The following is a 23,485-nucleotide window of genomic DNA, read 5'->3' as shown; positions in this document are numbered from 1 at the left end:
CCTATGTCCAGGCATGATGAGCCCAGCTCCATTCCACATTTGCAATGCACCCCCCAACCCAGGATTAAAATTGTGTCATTTATGGCAATTTTTCTTGGAGCAGTTGTGCCTTGCAGGAAAATTTCTGAACTCTTTGGGGATGAAAATCTGGTACGGGGACTCCATCTGTCTCTCTCTTTCTCACTCTCCAGATATGCGGAGTAGTCCTACCATGTCTTGCTCACCATGCACTGACCTTATCACTGTGTGAGAGCTGGTGTGTCCATGTTGAGTATTGATGAGTTAAAATGGGATGATGAGCAGTTAATCAGAGGTGATTGTGCTAGGGGCTGTGAAGATATCATTGTAATCCATATGTGACTGCATTGTGAACAGGTGTAAGCATTCAGACACACACACACACCTCTCTAGTGCACATCAAAGACTGCCCATGTCAGTATTAACAGGACTGGAGTTTGCCTTCAGTACCAGACACCATGCAGAAGAGAAAACTAGTTAAAAACAATCCCAGTAACACTTGGAAAGGAACATACTAGTCATACATTTTGAAGCATGATTTGGAGATGCCAGTGTTGGACTGGGGTGTACAAAGTTAAAAATCACACAACACCAGGTTATAGTCCAACAGGTTTAATTGGAAGCACACTAACTTTCGGAGCGACACAATCACCTGATGAAGGAGCGTCGCTCCGAAAGCTAGTGTGCTTCCAATTAAACCTGTTGGACTATAACCTGGTGTTGTGTGATTTTTAATTTTGAAGCATGTAAGACGCCTCACACCAGTGTGCACTATGCACAAGTTTTAATGGGTTTTCATCTGGGCTGTGCAGGTCACCATCCACAATTTAGGCAGTGTTTAATCTTCTGCATCACTAACACAGAGTTGATCTCTACTCCTCCTCACCAGAAGCTCGCTTGGACAAGCTGTCCTCTGTGCTACAGCCTGACTCACCTGGGACCCCCACACAGGATTCTCCACATCAGAGACTCAGATTTACTCTTGGACATTCAACAAGTGAGCCCTCTTTGCATGTTCAGAGCACAGAGCTGATTTCAGGAGGATTACATCTCAAGCCTCGGTTTCCATGGTATTACAATGAAGAAAAGTACAGATTTAGTTGGCTGCCCACAAGGGCCAATGACATGAGTTGTAGCTTATGTCAGACTGATGTTGAAAGTGCTGTGAACAGACTGTGTGGTAACACTCTTTGTGTCTAAAGCTTATATTGGCAAGATTTTTTTTCTCTTTTTGTTTTTCTTTACACACTCACACCCATACACACCAATTGTAAAAGTCCCATCTTTTTGAAAAGGCAACAAAAGGCAACTTCTGAACACGGTTGTCTAGTCTGCCTCCTCCTCTGTAATTGGGGACACGACGTGACTATAAAAGGTTTTGTGCTCTGAGAACTCAAAGGGTTTAAGAGGATATTAAACACTTTGTGTATTTTTTTTTGTTTGTTGTTCAATGACACAGCTCAATGATGACTTACAACCACAATAAAATAAAATGGGGCCCGTCCACCATCGAGAATTCTTTGTTTAAAGTTGAGGTGAAAGTACATCCTTTCATATGTTTGGGGCAGAAGGCCATTAATTGTATGTAATACATGTACCGTAAGAGATGAATAACGTCAATTTCACTTCGCCGTTACGAAGCAGGGCCTGAGCTCTGTCGGTCGATCATTTCCTGCCAGTTTGGCGGCACCGAAGCACAGGGAAAGATCCGGATTGTTGTTAACGTTTTTTTTTTGAAACCAAAAATGTGGCTTCCCGACGCGGGTGGATCCGTTTGCTATTTACATTGTCTGTGAGCTCTGGTGGAGGGCAGCAGGCGGGGGCGGGAGCGGGAGCGGGAGCGGGAACGGGATCTGCCCTTCGCCCCGCCCCTCCCCCCACGGTTACCGCCCCCATCTCCAACCGTCCACCAACCGCCACCCCCTGGCCCGCGTGCGAGGCTCCATCGAAAGACAGTAACTCGCGTGCTCGTCTTCTGCCACCGAGGTAGGCCCCGAGAAGTGGCAGGGAGTGGGATGCGTTTTGAGGTCGACAGGGCTCGAGGTTCAGACATGTTGCTGCTGAGAAACCAACTTCCCTGGCACAGCCAACACGAGATCCCTCGTCGCTTCGCCTCCTTCGACTGCGCACCCCCGCGTCCGCGACGTTTTGGGGGGAGGGGTGAGGCTGCAAGAAACGTGGAGATGCTGGGGAGGAGTTAATCGACCTTGACGCTGGACTCCAGACAACTTAGCAGCAAGAGAGTCCCACGCACGTTTGAGCCTGGGCAAAATAAAGTCTTGGTAGGGGAAGACTCCGCCTCACATGATGAAATGGAGGCTCGGCGGGGCAGGAAGCTTTATCGAAGGCGGCTCCACTTTGTACGCCAACGGTGAAGTCGGAAACCGCCGGCGGGGTTCAGGTTTGGACGTCGCATCGTGTCAGAGTTGCCTGGCTTCCCTGGAGCTGGGAGGTGTCCTTCTGTGTGCGCACCGTTGGGCCGCTCACCGCCTTGGCCAGCGGATCGATGTGGGTCTGTCAAGACCGGGGCTGCAGATCTGTTTCCTCGCATCGATCCCCCCCTCCCGCCGTCTTCCCCAGAGCGGTGATGAATCCTGCCTCCAACCTCAGCATCCAACCCCCACCCTGCTCCCTGCCCCCTACCCCCAGGTAACAACCGGCGACATTCTCACGCCTGGGGTACGGAGAAGTTGGCTGGAGGTAGTAATTGATTCATCCGGCAATCCCAAGGTTTGTAAGAGTCGAGCGTCAACAACAATCAAAAAATAAAACAACTGGCAGCCCTGCTCCAACTAGGTTGGTCTTCTGTACAGATTACAGCCCTACGCTTCCGCCATAACTAAGGGCAACTTTTCCCTGGGTGCGTGAATTGTCCCAACACCACCACCCCCCCCATCCCCAACCCATTCCCCCCCCCCCCCCCCCCCACTTTTGTTTCAGAGACTGGTCACCAGTTGCATTTGCCCATCACCTTCTGCAACAGAGTCATCCACATTGACTGAGATGGCATAGCCATCGTTGCTGCCTCTCCTGGACTGGTAGTAGGCCTGGAGCTGGCTCCTGAACACCATGTTGGGCCTGGAGCTGTAGTAGATCTCGTCGTTGCCCTGGGAATGGGGTATGGTCTCACCCATCACCTCTGGACTGCTGTCAGGGTAGGAGGAGTCTCTCAGGTTGGTCATACTAGTGTAGAGGGAGTCTCTGTTTGGGGACGGCAACTGCCCATCTAAGCCATCTGCTATTTCAGCAGTGTAACTCTCGGACTCCTCTAGTTCTGGATCGCTTTGGTAGAGGAGCGACTGAGCGCGCTGCAGTAATAAGGGCTCCTCCAGAGCCTTGTACATCAGCTCAATCTCCATGTTGTCCTCCTGGGTCAGGGAGGGGGCGTCAGGGACGATGGCGTCGTCTTCACTGCTGGTGGCTCCCCCTCCTCCTCCTCCACCACCTCCACCTCCCACCCCTCCTCCACTGCCACCCCCGCTGCTGCCTGGTGCCCCCTGCTCCCCAGGCAGGGTCTTGCCACCAGGACGGAGATTGTTGTGGACGAGCTCAGAGATGATCATCTTCTCAAAGGCAGCATCGCTGAGGTTACGCCGGCAGTCAGTGAGAGGGGTACCATCACCACTGAAGTCATTGTTTCGGAAGGAGTAGCTGTTGTTGAAATTGCCGTTGAGAGGCAGTGTATCCACTGCACATGGGTCCCTTGTGATGTTTGCTGGGTGCTCTGTCAATAAACACAACATCAAACAAATGAGGAAAGAGAAAGCATTGGTTCAAAGCTAAGTTAAAATTGGCTTTAATTGTTCTGAAAAGTATCACCTGGAAAAGGTGGAAGGGCGAAGTTGGAGGGTGATTGGGAGCAGCGTGAAGAATAGTTGGTAAGGACATGGGGAGTGATTGGGAAGGCAAAAATTGAAAAGGAATGCAGTGATAATTAGGAAGCATAATTGGGAGTGATGGAGAAGTGAATGCAAAAACAATTGGGGGTGGAATGGAAATGCTTGGGAGGTGTGTGGAAACGATTGGAAATAGAGTTGGAATGCTTGGGAAAAGTAAAGGAACTTGATTGGGAATGGAATACGAATTGATAGAAAATAGAATGAGAATGATTTAGAAGATGTTTGGAGATTGGCTGGGAAAAGTAGGCATTGAGTGAGGTTACATTCATAAAATAAACCCAGCAACAGCTGGAGATAAAAAGGGGAAAGATTGTCCTAGGGTCAATGTTCAATTTCAGAAGATCATGCAGTGTGTCACAGTGGTAAGCAGAGATGAATGATAACTTCATATTAGCCAGTCCTCAACGCAGGAAAGCTGAACACTAACAAATGTAGTAGAAGCTGAACTAACCAGAAGCTGAATGGAACTGACTGTTCTACAGAGAACCAGCACAGTCTTGATGGGCTGAATGGCCTCCTTCCAAGTCTGTCAGTGACACTATAAATTTGTCTGAAGCTGACACAGTTGTGTTTTCCCCACAGATCTTGCTAGTAGTGCAGGCACCTTGGGATTTTTACAAAGTTCTATTGTCTTTATTATGAACTTGGTTGTATAGGTGAAAATTTAATTTGCAAAGCTTCCATGATAGACAATATTATCTACAACTAAATATCAACAGGAGGATGACTGATACACAAAAAAATGGCTGCCATCTTATTATAATAACACAGTACAAATGGTTGTCAGTTTGGGATTGAGAGAGACACTGCAAATGGCTGCCACTTGAGACTGAGAGACAGTGCAAATGGCTACAGCTAGCACCTCAGTTAGGAATACTGGGTGCCTAAGATTATTTGTATTCTGCTTTAGACATTGATCGAAAGGCTTTTCAACACGAGAAAAATGGATAAAGATCTAAGATTTAGAGAGGCAACCAATTTTGTTGGAGTTTCAGAGGCCACAATTGTGATTGCTGGTATTTGGATTAAAATAAACCCTTCCATGTGACAGAAACAAACCAATTGGAGAAATTCAGAAATATTAAAAAAGGACAAAGTGTTAAGGCCCAAACGTGAAACAGTTACATTTACTGAGGAATTGTAAGTTAAACTGACGTACTTGTCTCTCTGTAGGTCCCTGTATGGAAGCATGTGGAGAGAACCAACAATAAACAGTGAGGTATCACCAAGTCAAATTCAATCAGACATCTGAGCAGAGCACTAAATTGTGAACGTAAATATTTTTCAGCAGAGGCACAAGCACATCAGCGGCAAGTTTCATTAATTGTTAATTATGAATACATACAGTTTCCATGCTAGTCAGCCATAATTAATTCATCAGAGATCTGGTATTCGCATAGTTGTGCAGGAACAGCCATTATTTGTGTAACCGATAGTGAACTGGACCTAATAGGGTCCTGTCTCATATCAGGATAAGGCAACTTATAAGATGTCCAGCCTTAGAAACCCATGTCCATTCTTTGGTGTGGCCTCTTCTCAGTTAAAGAGATTATTGACCCTTTTGGTTATCAGGGCCCTATATTTTATGGTATGTGCACTATAATGCCTACAGTGTTAAGAAATTTTCACACTTTTCAGTTATAGGTACACCCATTGCCTTTAGGAATTCCCTGTTGGTAAATTATTAGCAACCCTTATTCTGAAAATTGCAGGGAACTGTGGTTTCTAATTGTAAATATGGAAGAAAATGTATAAAGTGACTTTCATGACAGCTCACCACAGAGTGCATCAAGTATCTTTTAAAGTTTGGAGCTTTAGGGTTTGGTTGCAATCTTGCACACAGCAAGATCCTACAAACATGGATGCAAAAATGACCAGATATTCTAAGCTAGTGATACTAAGAGAGGAGTAAATGTTGTCCACAGTACTAAGGCGATGCCTTTGATCTTTGCAATGTTAAATAATGTTCCACGTTGATGTGAGAGAGAAGATTGAGATAATTTTCATGCCTCATCTGAAAGAGGGCACCATCAACAATGCACGCTTCCTCACTGCACTGCAGGGTCTGTGGAGTAGGACATCAACAATGGTGAGGATGCTCTGCCTATATTTTCAGGCATCTGCAGTCACCACAACTATCCTTTAGATGTTTGTTTAGTGATTGGTTTGTCAATGCTGAGCCATTGGAGTGTACCGGCAGGCAGGAAGGTGGTTTGAAGTGTGTCTACTTCAATGCCAGCAACATCCGGAATAAGGTGGGTGAATTTGCAGCATGGATTGGTACCTGGGACTTCAATGTTGTGGCCATTTCGGAGATATGGATAGAGCAGGGACAGGAATAGTTGTTGCAGGTTCCAGGATTTGGATGTTTCAGTAAGATCAGGGAAGGTCGTAAAAGAGGGGGAGGTGTGGCATTGTTAGTCAAGGACAGTATTATGGTAGCAGAAAGGATGCTTGATGAGGATCCGTCTATTGAGGTACTATGGGCTGAGATTAGGAACAGGAAAGGAGAGGTCACCCTGTTGGGAGTTTTTTTGTAGGCTTCTGAATAGTTCTGGAGATGTAGAGGAAAGGATAGCAAAGATTATTCTGGATAGGAGTGACAGTAGCAGGATAGTTGTTAAGGAGGATTTTAATTTCCCCAATATTGACTGGAAATGCTGTGGTTCGAATACTTTAGATACCTTAGCCTTTGTCCACTGTGTGCAGGAGGGTTTCCTGACACAGTATGTAGATAGGCCAACCAAGAGGTGAGGCCACATTGGATTGTTACTGGGTAATGAACCAGGCCAGGTGTTAGATTTGGAGGTGGGTGAGCACTTTGGTGGTGACCACAATTCAGTTTTGTTTACTTTAGTGATGGCAATTATAATACGATTAGGCAAGATTTAGGACGCGTAGGATGAGGAAGGAACCTGCAGGGGATGGAAACAACTGAAATATGGAGCTTGTTCAAGGAACAGCTACTGTGTGTCCTTCATAAGTATGTACCTGTCAGGCAAGGAGACAGTGGTGGAGTGAGGGAACTGTGGGTTTACTAAAGAAGTTGAATCTCATGTCAAGAGGAAGAAGGAGGCTTATGTAAAGATGAGACGTGAAGGCTCAGTTAGGGTGCTAGAGGACCTAAAGGGAGAGCTACAAAGAGCCAGGAGGGGACATGAGAAGTCTTTGACAGGTAAGAGCAAGGAAAATCTGAAAGCTTTCTACAGGTATGTCAGGAATAAAAGAATGACCAGGGTAAGATTAGGGCCAGTCAAGGACAGTAGTGGAAAGTTGTGCATGGAGTCTGAAGAGATAGGAGAAGTGCTAAATGATTATTTTTCATCACTATTTACACAGGAAAAAGACAATGTTGTTGAGGAGAATACTGAGATACAGGCTATTAGACTAGATGGGATTGGGGTTCATAAGGGGGTGTTAGCAATTTTGGAAAATGTGAAAATAGATAAGCTCCCTTGGCCGGATGAGATTTATCCTAGGATTCTCTGAGAAGCTAGGGAGGAGATTGCAGAGCCTTTGGCTTTGATCTTTATGTCATCATTATCTACAGGAATAGTGCCAGAAGACTGGAGGTTAGCAAATGTTGTCCCCTTGTTCAAGAAGGGTAGTAGCGACAACCCTGGTAATTATAGCTTACTTCGGTGTGGTAAAGTGTTGGAAAGGATTATAAGAGAGAGGATTTATAATCCTCTAGAGAGGAATAATTTGATTAGGAATAGTCAACATAGTTTTGTGAAGGATAGATCCTACCTCACAAATCTTATTGAGTTCTTTGAGATGGTTACCTAACAGGTGGATTAGGGTAAAGCAGTTGATGTGGTGTGTATGGATTTCAGTAAAGCATTTGATAAGGTTCCCCACAGTAGACTATTGCACAAAATGCGGAGGCATGAGAATGAGGTGATTGATTTTGGAAGGAGTAACAGGAATAAGAATACTGGGCTAATGGTAAGATTTTTGATAGTGTGGATGAGCAGAGGGATCTCAATGTCCATGTGCATAGATCCCTGAAATCTGACACCCAGATTGGTAGGGTTGTTAAGAAGGCGCAAGTGTGTGAGCTTTTATTGGCAGAAAGATTGCGTTTCGGAGAATTGGAGTCATGTTGCAGCTGTACAAAGCTCTAGTGTGGCCGCACTTTTAATATTGTATATGGTACTGGTCACCAAATTATAGGAAGGATGTGGAAGCATTGGAAAGGGTGCAGAGGAAATTTACCAGGATGTTGCTGGTAAGGAGGGAAGATCAATGAGGAAAGATTGAGGGACTTGAGGCTGTTTTCATTCGAGAGAAGGTTAAGGGGCGACTTAATAGAGGCATACAAGATGATCAGAGGATTAGATAGGGTGGTCAGTGAGAGCTGTTTTCCTCAGATGATGGCTAGCACGAGGGGACATAGCTTTAAAATGAGGTGATAGATATAGGACAGATGTCAGAGTTAGGTTCTTTACTCAGAGAATAGTAAGGGCAAGGAATGCCTTGCCTGCAATAGTGGTAGACTCGTCAACATTAAGGGCATTTAAATGGTCATTGGATAAACACATAGATGGTAAGGTTAGATAGGCGTAAGATTGGTTTCACAGGTTGGTGCAACATCGAGGGCCGAAGGGCCTGTAATGCGCTGTAATGTTGTATGTTCATATAATGACCAGTGAGTGCTGATGTGAGTTTGCAGGACATTGACAGACCCATTATAGAATGTGACTCACAGTGTGAGCTCCAACAGTGGGCTGTTTGGGGCTGAGAGATGTGAAGAAAGTATCATTGCCAACCTGGTGAGCTGAAGACGGTGGGTGAGGGAGCACTGTAGCCCACTGATTCGGCCAAGAGAGTGTTGTAGGGGCTGGCACCAGAACGAGGCTGCAGAACAGGATTGGTCAGCAGGTGGTTTCCCATAGTTCCTAGTTGAAGAAGAAAATAAAAGGATAATTTCGACTGAGGGTGAAGAAGGATGTAAGGGAGGCAGAGGAAGTTGTGAGGGGGAGAGAAGAAGTAAGTGAGGAGAAGAAGTGAGAAAGAGAGAAGGGTGTGAGGGGAAGAGAGAGGAGTAAGAAGGGGAGAGATGGGAGGAAGTAAGGAGAGAGGGAATGAGGTATCGTGAGGAGGAGGTGAGGATAGGTACAGGTAGAGGTGAGGGAGAGACTGGAGGCAGTGAGGGAAAGAGAGAAGGATGTGAGGGAGAGGGGGAGCTTGGCACAGTAGCTTAGGGGTTTGCACTGTTGCCTCTCAGCACCAAGGACGAGGTTTGATTCCAGCCTTGGGTGACTCCACACTCTCTTTGTCACGTGGGTTTCCTCTGGGTGCTCTGATTTACTCGTACAGTCCAAAGATGTGCAGCTTAGGTGGATTGGTCATGCTAAATTGCCCATAGTGTCCAGGGTTGTGCAGACTAAGTGGGTTAACAATAGTAAATGTGGGGTTACGGGGATAGGGTGGGTAAGTGAGATACTCTTTGGAGGTTTGGTGCAGACTCGATGGGCCGAATGGCCTCTAAATGCATGATAGGGATTCTATAGGATATGAGGGAAAGATTGGGTGTGGTATAATGACATGAGAAGGTGAGGTATAAAAACTGGAGGAGGTAAGGGAGAGGGACAGGCAGTAAGGGAGAGAGGAAGAGGTGAGAATAGAAACCGGAGGAGGCAAGGGAGAAAGACAGAATGACAAAGGCAAAATACTAGACTCTAGAACTCTGACATTGAAACAGACATTGCTGAAGTTCTTTTAGTTCAGTTACTCTTAGAACAGCTTTACCAAAAATTGGCTTCCAGAAGAAGAGGCAGAGACCGGGGGCATTTGAGGGATGCGGAGATCTGGTAGGACAGTACACCTGGGGTCGAGGATCAGCTTTGGACTTTTTGAATGGTGTAGAAATCAAGAAGGATGAAGTATACAAGTTGTCTTCAGTGGCCCTCCTTATACTCCCACAATCCAATATATCATTTGTTTTACATCTTTAGCAACCTTTACCCCACCCCTTACCCCTTCATGTAAAGATTTGAGAGTCTCAAATCCTGAATCTCACTCTTCTATTCTTTTCAAAGTCTTGTCTTCTAGGTAAACCTGAGCTTGTACCTCGATGCTGGAAACAGCAGAAAATAGTTCCAATAAGTTAGAGACAAGAACTTAGGAAGGTTTTGTGATGTGGTGGGTAGTGCCTCTGCCTCTGAGATGAGGTACCTGCTCTTCAAGGGTCAGACTGCCCTTGGCGGGGAGTGGTCCTTTAGTATTAATGATCATTGAAGGTATTTGGCATTATTGAATGCAATGCCTTGCAAACCTACTGCCACCTCCATATAGGCCAATGAACAAGCTCCCACCACAATTTGTACCACCCCCTCCCATCTGTGACACCAATAGTGTCTGAGATCCTCCGAGACACTTCGGAAGGGCACCTCGGTTTAGGGTTGGAGTGCTATTGATGTCTCCTGCCATGAAGGAAGATTCCGATTGCTTCCGAACTGTGTCGTTCCACATCCTCCGGATCCGGCTCTGTAAAAGGAGGTTGCAGCCATTAGTTTGAGGCCTGAAACTTTGCTGTTGGGCAGGGGAGAGGGGAAGTGGACCAGAGGACAGTTGGAGAAACAGACTTGACAGTAGCAGAAAATCCTATTTGAGCAAGCAATGGCAGCACTTGATGCATATTTGAAATCCCTTGTCATGGATTATCCCCAGGAGAGCCCTGAGGATTGACTCTTCCCAGTGGAAAGCCCTCTGAGTCCCCTGTCTATTGGGATGATCCTATGAAAGCGTGTCATAAGCACCACTCAAAATGGTGATGTTGTGGGAATTGTGATCAGAACAGCTTAGGGATCTCGAAGGAACAAGACCTAACATCTAACCCCCAACTCCCCCATCTCTGTAACAATGTCAAATGTATCAATGTAACCTGTAACTAGTTGATAAATTATAAACTAATACTTATTAACTATAAAGAGACTCTTCTATTTCGACCAGGAAGGAGTTTTCCTCCCACACATTAGATCAGTGTCTAGATTCAGCCACTGATGTACTTCAGAAGCATTGAACTGTTCTAATATAGGAAATGTGATGGGCAGTTTGCATACAACAATGTTGTTTTATGGATCTGCTGTTCATCATGAGTCGTAATTCATACATTTCAGTGAAATTTGCTGTCACCATCCTCTTTAAATGTAGGAAATTTACAGGGGCTGCTGAGTCTAGTGTGGGATAGGAAGACCTTTTGCTGGTGTAAATAGAAGAGTTTCTTACAGTAAACCATAGCTTGTTGACTATATGTCTACAACTGGTTACTGACTACATTAATAGGATCAACATAGTTATTTGGTTAATTGATTAATTCATTTAAAGGGGGGACAGGAGGGACTGATAAGTGGAAGGACTATAAGACTGAGTAGTTAAACTCTACCACAAAGAAAGCTGTCTTGGTTTTTCTTTCAACGATTAGCTTAGATTTAAATTGCTATCTACCAGTGCAATACCAAGAATCTGCCTGGACTCCTGTTTAGGTTTTTGGAGTGGAACCTTGAATCCCTGGTCTTCTGACTCAGTGAAAGTTCTAACCATTCTTGAATGCTACATAGTTGTCACCCAGCATCAGAGGGAGTTACAACACTTGGTTAGGTGGCCTGCTGGGCTTCCTTTCCTTGGCAACACAAGATATTCTTAAAAGGAGGTTAAAATGGTGGAAGTGAAATAAGAGACTGATATAGATCCTTTCGAAGTATTGAGTGCACAAAGGTCTGGGAGAGGACAGGGATGCCATTCTAACTAAAGCCATTTTCACTACAATGGTGATGGTGGTATAATGATAATATTCAGAGGCCCAGCCTAAATGCTTTTGGAACATTTGGTTCGAATTGCATCATGGCAGGTGGTAGAATTCAATTAATAAATCCAGAAACACTTCAAGAGAGAAAATCTACAATCCTCACCCAATACAGTCTTCACCCACAGGAATATGGTGACTTTTAAATGATCCTTGAAATGGCGCTAGCAAGCCTCAGATCAAGGGCAGAAAATGTGTTGCTGGAAAAGCGCAGCAGGTCAGGCAGCATCCAAGGAACAGGAGAATCGACGTTTCGGGCATAAGCCCTTCTTCAGGAATGAGGAAAGTGTGCCCAGCAGGCTAAGATAAAAGGTAGGGAGGAGGGACTTTGGGGAGGGGCGTTGGAAATGCGATAGGTGGAAGGAGGTCAAGGTGAGGGTGATAGGCCGGAGTGGGGTGGGGGCGGAGAGGTCAGGAAGAAGATTACAGGTTAGGAAGGCGGTGCTGAGTTCAAGGGATTTGACTGAGACAAGGTGGGAGGGGAAATGAGGAAACTGGAGAAATCTGAGTTCATCCCTTGTGGTTGGAGGGTTCCTGGGCGGAAGATGAGGCGCTGTTCCTTCAACCGTCGTGTTGCTATGGTCTGGCGATGGAGGAGTCCAAGGACCTGCATGTCCTTGGTGGAGTGGGAGGGGGAGTTGAAGTGTTGAGCCACGGGGTGGTTGGGTTGGTTGGTCCGGGTGTCCCAGAGGTGTTCTCTGAACCGTTTCGCAAGTAGGCGGCCTGTCTCCCCAATATAGAGGAGGCCACATCGGGTGCAGCGGATGCAATAGATGTGTGTGGAGGTGCAGGTGAATTTGTGGCGGATATGGAAGTATCCCTTGGGGCCTTGGAGGGAAGTAAGGGGGGAGGTGTGGGCGCAAGTTTTGCATTTCTTGTGTTTGCAGGGGAAGGTGCCGGGAGTGGAGGTTGGGTTGGTGTGGGGAGTGTGGACCTGACGAGGGAGTCACGGAGGAAGTGGTCTTTTCGGAATGCGATAGGGGAGGGGAGGGAAATATATCCCTGGTGGTGGGGTCCGTTTGGAGGTGGCAGAAATGACGGCGGATGATCCGCTGTACATGGAGGTTGGTGGGGTGGTAGGTGAGGACCAGTGGGGTTCTGTCCTGGTGGTGGTTGGAGGGGCGGGGCTCAAGGGCGGAGGAGCGGGAAGTGGAAGAGATGTGGTGGAGGGCATCGTCGACCACGTCTGGGGGGAAATTGTGGTCCTTGAAGAAGGAGGCCATCTGGGTTGAACGGATTTGGAACTGGTCCTCCTGGGAGCAGATGTGGCGGAGATGAAGGAATTGGGAATATGGGATGGTGTTTTTACAGGGGGCAGGGTGGGAGGAGGTGTAGTCTAGGTAGCTGTGGGAGTTGGTCGGTTTATAGTAAATGTCCATGTTGATTCGGTCGCCCAAGATAGAAATGGAAAGGTCTAGGAAGGGGCGGGAGGAGTCTGAGACGGTCCAGGTGAATTTGAGGTCGGGGTGGAAGGTGTTGGTAAAGTGGATGAACTGTTCAACTTCCTCATGGGAGCACAAGGCGGCGCCAATACAGTCATCGATGTAGTGGAGGAAAAGGTGGGGGATCAAGGGCACTGAGGGATGAGCAACAAAAACCAACCTTGTCAATGATACTTGCATTCCATGAAATAAATTTTAAGAAAAGATATTGGGTGTTGGTAAAGAGATATCCCACTCTTCAGAAGATGAATAAAAACTGATTAAATGGCCAAATTAATTACTGGTGTCTCCAAGCACTACTGTAATGGCTATAGGTCTCTATATCCTCATCACATTATTCTATTAAACATAGACATTTTCCCTGTCCCTCTGCCTCATTCTAGTAGAGCCTTGGTTAAGCCACATTTCATCTTATTACATGTAACTCCCTGGTCCTATTCTACTGGGAATCCACCTCCTCCCACTTAAAAAAGGATTTTAAAAAATCAACCACCTTCAGGTCAGCAGTAACTTTCCTTGGGTGCTGTAGTGGTTCCTATTTGTAGACAGCTCATCTTATACAGGTGCACATGTAGGCGACTAAGCTGCCCAGAGGAACGCTTTGAACGAACAAACAGAACAGAGCAGGGACAAGGACAGAGAGCTGCACTGCGAAAGCAAAAGGTGGGGACATTGGAGAGCAAGAACACAGTACATCACCACAGTTTCTCAGACGATGGCTACAGGCGATCGTTTAAATGGAAAAGAACAGGATTGAATGGAGAGAGCACTTTCCGCTTTCCCTGTCGACCCCCCAACAAGATTATAGAACAAAGATCTTATTGGACAGTACTGGCAGATGGGAGCTAGATAGAACCAGAGGCAAATCCTTCCACTTTCTCAGCTCAGACTCCTTGAATCCACCGCCTGGGAGAGTAAAAACATTGAGACAGTGAAAAAACTGAGAAGCACGCTTAACAGAGTAGGCTAAGGACTATTTATGTAAAAATAATGACTGCAGATGCTGGAAACCAGATTCTGGATTAGTGGTGCTGGAAGAGCACAGCAGTTCAGGCAGCATCCGAGGAGCAGTAAAATTGACGTTTTGGGCAAAAGCCCTTCATCAGGAATAAAGGCTGAGAGCCTGAAGCATGGAGAGATAAGCTAGAGGAGGGTGGGGGTGGGGAGAAAGTAGCATAGAGTACAATGGGTGAGTGGGGGAGGGGATGAAGGTGATAGGTCGGGGGAGGGTGGAGTGGATAGGTGGGAAAGAAGATAGGCAGGTAGGACAAGTCATGGGGACAGTGCTGAGCTGGAAGTTTGGAACTAGGGTGAGATGGGGAAGGGGAAATGAGGAAACTGTTGAAGTCCACATTGCTGCCCAGGGGTTGAATGTTCCAAGGCGGAAGATGAGGCATTCTTCAGGCGTCAGGTGGTGAGGGAGCGGCGGTGAAGGAGGCCCAGGACCTCCATGTTCTCGGCAGAGTGGGAGGGGGAGTTGAAATATTGGGCCACAAGGCGATGTAGTTGATTGGTGCGGATGTCCCAGAGATGTTCCCTAAAGCGCTCTGCTAGGAGGTGTCCAGTCTCCCCAATGTAGAGGAGACCGCATCGGGAGCAACGGATACAATAAATGATATTAGTGGATGTGCAGGTAAAACTGGCGCACTGACCTCTACACTGCTGAAGCCAAACGTCAACTCGAGGACACCTTTTCCTACCGCCCCCTCGACCATGACCCCACCCATCACCAAACCATCATCTCCCAGGCCATACAGAACCTCATCACCTCAGGAGATCTCCCACCCACAGCTTCCAACCTCATGGTCCGGAAACCCCGCACTGCCCGGTTCTACCTCCTTCCCAAGATCCACAAGCCTGACCACCTTGGCTGACCCATTGTCTCAGCATGCTCCTGCCCCACTGAACTCATCTCTACCTACCTTGACATTGTCCTATCCCCCCTAGTACAGGAACTCCCTCATACGTTCAAGACACCACCCATGCCCTCCACCTCCTCCAAGACTTCCGTTTCCCCGGCCCTCATCTTCACCATGGATATCCAATCCCTCTACACCTCCATCCGCCAAGACTCAGGGCCTCCAAGCCCTCCGTTCTTTCCTCTCCCGACGTCCCCAACAGTACCCTTCCACCGACACTCATTCGTTTGGCTGAACTGGTCCTCACCCTTAACAATTTCTCCTTCGAATCCTCCCACTTCCTCCAGACCAAAGGGGTAGCCATGGGCACACATATGGGCCCCAGCTATGCCTGCCTGTTTGTTGGCTACGTAGAACAATCTTCCGTAATTACACCGGCACCACTCCCCACCTCTTCCTCCGCTACATTGATGACTGCATTGGCGCCACCTCGTGCTCCCGCGAGGAGGTTGAGCAATTCATCAACTTCACCAACACATTCCACCCTGACCTTAAATTTACCTGGACCATCTTCAACACCTCCCTCCCCTTCCTGGACCTCTCCATCTCCATTAATGACGACCGACTTGACACTGACATTTTTTACAAACCCACCGACTCCCATCCTACCTCTTGCAAAAATGCCATCCCGTATTCCCAATTCCTCCGCCTCTGCCGTATCTGCTCCCAGGAGGACCAGAACACACCAGATGGCCTCCTTCTTTAGAGACCGCAATTTCCCTTCCCACGTGGTTAAAGATGCCCTCCAATGCATCTCGTCCACATCCCACACCTCCGCCCTCAGACCCCACCCCTCCAACCATAACAAGGACAGAATGCCCCTGGTGCTCACCTTCCACCCTACCAACCTTCGCATAAACCAAATCATCTGCCGACATTTCCGCCACCTCCAAAAAGACCCCACCACCAGGGATACATTTCCCTCCCCACCCCTTTCCGCCTTCTGCAAAGACCGTGGCCCCCCTACAACCCACCCTCCCATCCTGGCACCTTCCCCTGCCACCGCAGGAATTGCAAAACCTGCGCCCACACCTCCTTCCTCATCTCCATCCAAGGCTCTAAAGGAGCCTTCCACATCCATCAAAGTTTTACCTGCACATCCACTAATATCATTTATTGTATCCGTTGCTCCCAATGAGGTCTCCTCTATATTGGGGAGACTGGACGCCTCCTAGCAGAGCGCTTTAGGGAACATCTCCGGGACATCCGCACCAATCAACCACACCGCCCTGTGGCCCAACATTTCAACTCCCCCTCCCACTCTGCTGAGGACATGGAGGTCCTGGGCCTCCTTCACCGCCGCTCCCTCACCACCTGACGCCTGGAGGAAGAATGCCTCATCTTCTGCCTCGGAACATTTCAACCCCAGGACTTCAATGTGGACTTCAACAGTTTCCTCATTTCCCCTTCCCCCACCTCACCCTAGTTCCAAACTTCCAGCTCAGCACTGTCCCCATGACTTGTCCTACCTGCCTATCTTCTTTTCCACCTATCCACTCCACCCTTCCCCCCCCGACCTATCACCTTCATCCCCTCCCCCACTCACCCATTGTACTCTATGCTACTTTCTCCCCACCCCCACCCTCCTCTAGCTTATCTCTCCATGCTTCAGGCTCTCTGCCTTTATTCCTGATGAAGGGCTTTTGTCCGAAGCGTCGATTTTACTGCTCCTCGGATGCTGCCTGAACTGCTGTGCTCTTTCAGCACCACTAATCCAGAATAAGGGCTATCTATGCTGTCCTGAGGCTGCCGCATTGATCCAGCAACAACTATCTAGCAACAGCCCAATGATGCAGAAGAACTACATGCTGCAGCACCGATTCATCAACAGGCCAAAGCTTCAGCACCGACGTTGCAACAGGCCTGAGACTGCAGCACTGACCAAGCAACAGGCCCGAGGCTGTACCATCCACCTAACAAAAAGTCCGAGGCTACACCAACAACCTAGCATCAGGCCTGAGGCTGCACCGGCTATCCAGAAACAAGGCAGGGCTGTATCATTGACCCAACAATAATTTAGAGCAATGGTTGGATTATCTCTGGAAATAGTCTATATTTGGCTCCTGCCATTCAAACAACTATGATAGCTGTTTTTGAAACTATGGATAAAACTGACTGGTTTAAAAGGAATCAAGTTTTAATCACTTTACATGTTGTATCATGCTGCTAACGTTGGGCAATTGTAAACAGGTTGATGTCAGGGTCTGTTGACAATGTCAGAAACAAGTTGTGAAGTGGGATTCCCACAGGGGGGACAGTTTCTGAGGTGAGGACAATTGTCACCTCATGTGAGAGATATGATATGCACGCATTTGGAAAAACAGTGTTTTAAATAGGAATAGTCAGCATGGCATGTGCATGGGAGATCATGCCTCAAATTTGTTAAGAGTTCTATTATGATGCGACCAGGAAGATTGACGAAGGCAGGCTGGTAGACAAAGCCTATATGGATTTCAGTAAGGCCTTTGATAAAGTTCTACAGGCTGCTCTGGAAGGTTAGATTGCATGGAATCCAGGGAGGGCTGGCAAATTGAATACACAATTGGTTTGATGGTAGGAAGTAGAGGGTATTAGTGGAAGGATGTTTATCGGACTGGAAGCCTGTGACGAGTGGAATACTTCAGGGGCTGGTGTTGGCCCATTACTGTTTGTGATCTATATCAATGAGTTGGATGAGAATGTACAGGTTATTATTAGTAGGTTTGCAGATAACACTAAAATAGACAGTATTGTAGACAGTGAGGAAGGTTATTAGAAATTGCAGTAGGACCTTGATCAGCTTGAGAAGTGGGCCGAGAAATGGCAAATGCAGTTTAATATAGATTATTGTGAGGTCTTGCATTTTGGAAAGTCAAATCAAGGTAGGAATTTCATGGTGAATGGTAGAACCTTAAGGAGTGTAGTGGAACAGAGGGACCTTGAAGTTCAGCTGCACCGTTCTCTGAAAGTGGAGTCACAGACAGGGCAGTGAAGAAGGCTTTTGGACTGGCCTTCATCAGTCGGTGTTGAGTATAAAAATTGGGAAGTTATGTTGCACAGGATGTTGGTGAGGCTGCATTTGGAGTATTGTGTTCAGTTTTGATCACCTTGCTATAGCAAAGATGTTGTTAAACTGGAAAGACTTCAGAAGAAATTTACAAGGCTGTTGCCAGGACTCATTGGTCTAAGTGAAAGGGTAAAGGTTGGACAAGCTAGGAATTTTCTTCCTTGGAGCATAGGAGACTGAGGGGGGAATCTTATAGAAGTTTATACATTCATGAGAGGTATGGATAGGGTGAACACACTTAGTGTTTTTTCCCCAGGGTTGGGGAATCAAGGACTAGAAGACATCAGTTTAAGGTTAGAGAGGAAAGCATAAAAGAGAACATGAGAGGCGACCTTTTTACACATAGGCTGGTGTGCAGATGGAATGAGCTGCCAGTGGAAGTGGTTGAGCTGGGTACATTAACAACATTTAAAAGACATTTGGACAAATACATGGATAGGAACAGTTTAGAAAAATATATACTGAATGCAGGGAAATGGGGTTAGTGTGGATGGACATTTTGGTTCGCATAAAGTAGTTTGGGCCAAAGGGTCTATCTGTGCTGTATGACTTTGGAATGGGAGTTACTGCGTTAAGGGCAGGTCAATGGTGGGGAGAGACACCTGCCAAATCTCACACACATACACATACACAGCCACCCCCAGCTCCTCAATGATGAAATGCTTTGCATTTGGTTGGATGACCCATCCCATCTCCCACACGCCAAGAGGCTGAATTCGCTGAAGAACCGATCGTCTGAGAAAACGGACAACAACACAATTCAACTTTATATGACCCTGTCAAAAAATGACCTTTTCAGCCATCCTCCTGCTCGCCGCAGCGTTCTGTACCTGAGTACCAGTGTAGTACCGGCTGCTGTTCCGGATGGTGGAAGTCTTCAGGTTGCCGTGGGAGACCCCAGCAGTGGGGCGGCTACAGCAGTGGGCGTGCCGCAGGCACTTACTATACTCCTTGTGGACCTGAGGAGAGAAGCAGGGAGGAAAAGACAAGTTACGGTAGGACAGCTCGCAAACACTGTGCGATAACCCACAATGACGTGGGCCCATGTACCATCAGAGTAGTTCATTCCAGCAGAGATGGGATGCAGCTTGGAGCGGGATGAGGAGACTTAATGGTCCAGCCATGATATCATTGAACTAGTAACCTTCAGACTATGGGGACATGGTTCAGACTATGGGGCACTTTGTGGAATGTACCCTTCAGATTATGGGGCACTTTGTGGAATGTAAATTCAATGAATAAAATCTGGAATTTGCTCTCAGTAATCGTTCACTAATATCTTTTAGCGAAGGTGCCAACCTTACTAATCTAGCCTACATGTAACTCCAGACCCAAAGCAATGTGGTTGACTCTGAATTCCCCTCTGAAGTGTTCTAGTAGTTCACTCAGTCCAAGGGAAGTTAGGGATGGGTAACAAATGCTGTACTTGCCAATGATGCCCACATCCCATGAAAGACTGACATAAAAATTGCTTTGAGGCTTGTTAGCATATCTTTTGGGGCCTACAAAGAACAAAGAAAATTACAGCACATGAACAGGCTCTTTGGCCCTCCAAGCCTGTGCCTATCCAGATCCTCTAACTAAACCTGTCACCTATTTTCTAAGGATCTGTATCCTTTTGTTCTCTGCCCATTCATGTATCTGTCAAGATCCATCTTAAATGACGCTACCGTGTCCGCCTCTATCACCTCCGCTGACAACGTGTTCCAGGCAGCCACCACCTTCTGTGTAAAGAACTTTCCATGCGTATCTCCCTTAAACTTCTCCCCACTCACCTTGAACTCGTGACTCCTAGTAATTGAGTCCTCCACTCTGGATAAAGCTTCTTGCAATCCACCCTGTCTATACACTTCATGATTTTGTAGACCGCAATCAGGATGCCCTTAACCTCCATCTTTCTAATGAAAATAATCCTAATCTACTCAACCTCTCTTCATACCTAACACCCTCCATATCACGTGACATCCTGCAGAACCTCCTCTGCACCCTCTCCAAAGCATCCACATCGTTTTGGTAATTTGGTGACCAGAACTGTACACAGTATTTCAAACTTTGGCTGAACCAAAGTCCTATACAATTGTAACATGACCTGCCAAGCCTTGTATTCAATACCCCATCCAATGAAGAAAGCGTGCTGTATGCCTTCTTGACCACTCTATTCATTTGCGTTGCCACCTTCAGGGTAAATGGCCCTGAACACCCAGATCGCTCTGTCAATCAATTTTCCCCAGGGCTTTTTCATTTACTGTATAGTTCGCTCTTGATTTGGATCTTCCACAATGCATCACATCGCACTTGGCTGGATTGAACTCCACCTGCCATTTATCTGTCCAACTCTCCAATCTATCCATATTCTGGTACATTCTCTGACCGTCCCCTTCACTATCTGCTACTCCACTAATCTTAGTGTCACCTGCAAACTTGCTAATTAGACTACTGATAGCTTCCTCCAACTCATTTATTTATATCACCACTGGTCACAGTTCTGCATTTTGAGAAAGTCCCTTTCACTACTACCTCTCTGTCTCCAGCCAATTTTCTGTCCATCTAGCTAGTACACCCTGGATGCCATGCAACTTCATTTTCTCCATTCAGCTTACCATGGAGAACCTTATCAAACTCCTTACTGAAGTCAATGTATATAACATCTACAGTCCTTCCCTCATCAATCAACATTGTCAGTTCTTCAATGAATTCTAGTAAGTTGCAAGATATGACCTTTCCTGCACAAAACCATGTTGCCTATCACTGATAAGCCCATTTTATTTCAAATGGGAATAGATCCAATCCCTCAGTATCTTCTCCAGCAGCTTCCCTACCACTGATGTCAGGCTCAGTGGTCTATAATTATCTGGATCATCCCTGCTAAAGGGACAAAATTAACAATTCTCCAGTCCTTCGGGAACTCAACCGTCTTCAAGGTTGCTGCAAAGATATCTGTTAAGGCCCCAGATGTATCCTCTCTCGCTTCCCTCAGTAACCGGGGATAGATGCCATCCGGACCTGGGGACGTGTCCACTTTAATGCCTTTTAGAATACCCAACACTTCCTCCTTCCTTATGCCCACCTGACCTAGAGTAATCAAACATCTATCCCTAACTTCAACATTGGTCATGTCCCTTTCCTCAATGAATACCGATGTAATGTACTCATTAAGAGTCTCACCCATTTTCTCTGACTCCACGCATAACTTTCCCCCTTTGTCCTTGAGTGGGCCAACCCTTTCTCTAATTTACCCTCTTGCTCCTTATATACGAATAAAAGGCTTTGGGATTTTCCTTAACCCTGTTTGCTAAAGATATTTTGTGACCCATTTTAGCCCTCTTAATTCTTTGTTTCAGATTTGTCCTGCATTCCCGATACTCTTCCAAAGCTTTGTCTGTTTTCAATTCCCTAGACCTTATGTATGCTTCCTTTTTCCTTTTAGCTAGTCTTACAATTACATCTGTCATCCCTAATCTTGCCATTTCTATCCCTCATTTTCACAGGGATATGTCTGCCCTGCACTCTAATCAACCTCTGTTTAAAAGCCTCCCACATATCAAATGTGGATTTACCTTCAAACAGCTGCTCCCAATCCATATTCCCCTGCCAAATTTTGCTATAGTTGGCCTTCCCACAATTTAGCACTCTTCCTTTAGGACCACTTCATCTTTGTCCATGTGTATTCTAAAACTTAAGAATTGTGATCACTATTCCCAAGTAATCCCCTACTGAAACTTCAACCACCTGGCTGGGCTCATTCCCCAACACCAGGTCCAGTATGGCCCCTTCCCAAGTTGGACTATTTACATACTGCTCTGGAAAACATTCCTGGATGCCCCTCACAAATTCTATTCCATCTAAACCTCTAACACTAAGTGAATCCCAGTCAATGTTGGGAAAATTAAGAACTCCTATCACCGCCACCCTGTTGCTGCTACATCTTTCTATAATCTATAATCTGTTTACATATTTGTACCTCTATCTTGTGCTCACAGTTGGGAGGCCTGTTACCACATCCTTCCTATTTCTGAGCTATGCCCATATTGCCTCACTGCTCGAGTCCTCCATAGTGCCCTCCTTCAGCACAGCTGTGATATCCTTTCTGACCAGTAATGTAATTCCTCCACCCCTTTTACCTCCCTCTCTATCCTGCCTGAAGCATCGATATCCTGGGATATTTAGTTACCAATCATGCCCTTCTCTTAACCAAGTCTCAGTAATAGCAATAATATCATATTCCCAGTACTAATCCAAGCCCTAAGTTCATCTGCCTTACCTATTACATTGCTTGCATTAAAACAAATGCACCGGTCATGCAACTCCTCCACCTCTTTTACCTCCCTCTCTATCCTGCCTGAAGCATTGATATCGTGGGATATTTAGTTACCAACCATGTCCTTCCCTCAACCAAATCTCAGTAATAGAAATAATGTCATATTCCCAGGTACTAATCCAAGCCCTAAGTTCATCTGCCTTACCTATTACATTTCTTGCATTAAAACAAATGCACTTCAGACCACCTGTCCCTTTGAGTTCATCATCTGCTTCCTGCCTACTCTTTCCCTTAGTCATGCTGACTTCATCATCTAATTCCTTACTGGTTTTAGTTACTACTTCCTTACTGTCTACTAACCTCATCAGTTGGTTCGGATCCCCCTGCCACATTAGTTTAAACCCTCCCCAACAGTGTTAGCAAAAGTACCCCCAGGACATTGGTTCCAGTCTGGCCCAGATGTCAACCATCCAATTTGTAGTAGTCCCACCTCCCCCAAAACCAGTCCCAATGTCTCAAAAATCTGAAACCCTCCCTCCTGCACCATCTCTCAAGACATGCATTTATCCTACTTATTCTTTCACTTTTACTCTGACTAGCACGTGGCACTGGTAGCAATCCTGAGATTACTACCTCTGAGGTCCTACTTTTTTAACTTGGCTCCTAACTCCCCAAATTCTGCTTGTCGGACCTCATCCCTTTTTTCCTCTATCATTGGTGCCTATAAGAACCATGACAGCTGGACAGCTTGCTGACCTTGAGAGCCATAGTGTCCTACAATATGGAGACAGGCTCTTTGGCCTAAACTGGTCCATGCTGCCCAAAATGTCCATCTAAGCTAACCCCATTTCCCTGCACTTGGCCTATATCCTTCTAAACCTTGCCTATCCCAATGCCTTTTAAATGTACCCGTACCACCCTCTGTGTAAAAAGGTTTCCTCTCACGTTCCATGTTATTCTTTCCCTTCAAACCTTAAACTGATGCCCTCTAAAGATTAGCAGACAATGCACCCTTTAAAGCATAGAAATACCTCTACTAAAAAAGACATTACTAGCCATCCTAACTGACCTTCAGGTCCAGGTGCAATGGCTC

The 23,485-nt window shown here is 46.5% G+C and overlaps 1 protein-coding gene across 11 annotated transcripts in view; it reads right to left on the bottom strand.

Moving 5' to 3' along the window:
* Positions 1–2,695: 2,695 nt before the first annotated feature.
* The window catches only part of LOC122552175 (adhesion G protein-coupled receptor L1-like), a 631,704-nt gene continuing 610,914 nt past the window's right edge, over positions 2,696–23,485 (bottom strand). For 6 of the 11 annotated variants that reach the window (XM_043694723.2, XM_087983421.1, XM_087983420.1 and 3 more), the window contains 5 exons: positions 18,926–19,093; positions 10,313–10,409; positions 8,690–8,818; positions 5,077–5,094; positions 2,697–3,742 (listed from right to left, as the gene is read on the bottom strand). In XM_043694723.2, coding sequence (XP_043550658.1) covers positions 2,955–3,742; positions 5,077–5,094; positions 8,690–8,818; positions 10,313–10,409; positions 18,926–19,093 — 1,200 coding nt within the window. In that variant the 3' untranslated portion in view covers positions 2,697–2,954. Of the gene's footprint in view, positions 3,743–5,076; positions 5,095–8,689; positions 8,819–10,312; positions 10,410–18,925; positions 19,094–23,485 lie in introns of all 11 variants that reach the window. The other 5 variants (XM_087983422.1, XM_043694733.2, XM_087983425.1 and 2 more) reach the window with 2 other exon arrangements.

Source organism: Chiloscyllium plagiosum, unplaced genomic scaffold (genome assembly GCF_037043375.1).
Source record: "Chiloscyllium plagiosum isolate Xiang-an unplaced genomic scaffold, Cpla_swu_hap1 HiC_scaffold_45, whole genome shotgun sequence".
NCBI classification, from domain to species: Eukaryota; Metazoa; Chordata; class Chondrichthyes; order Orectolobiformes; family Hemiscylliidae; genus Chiloscyllium; species Chiloscyllium plagiosum.
This window is presented reverse-complemented; position numbering and strand designations above follow the sequence as displayed.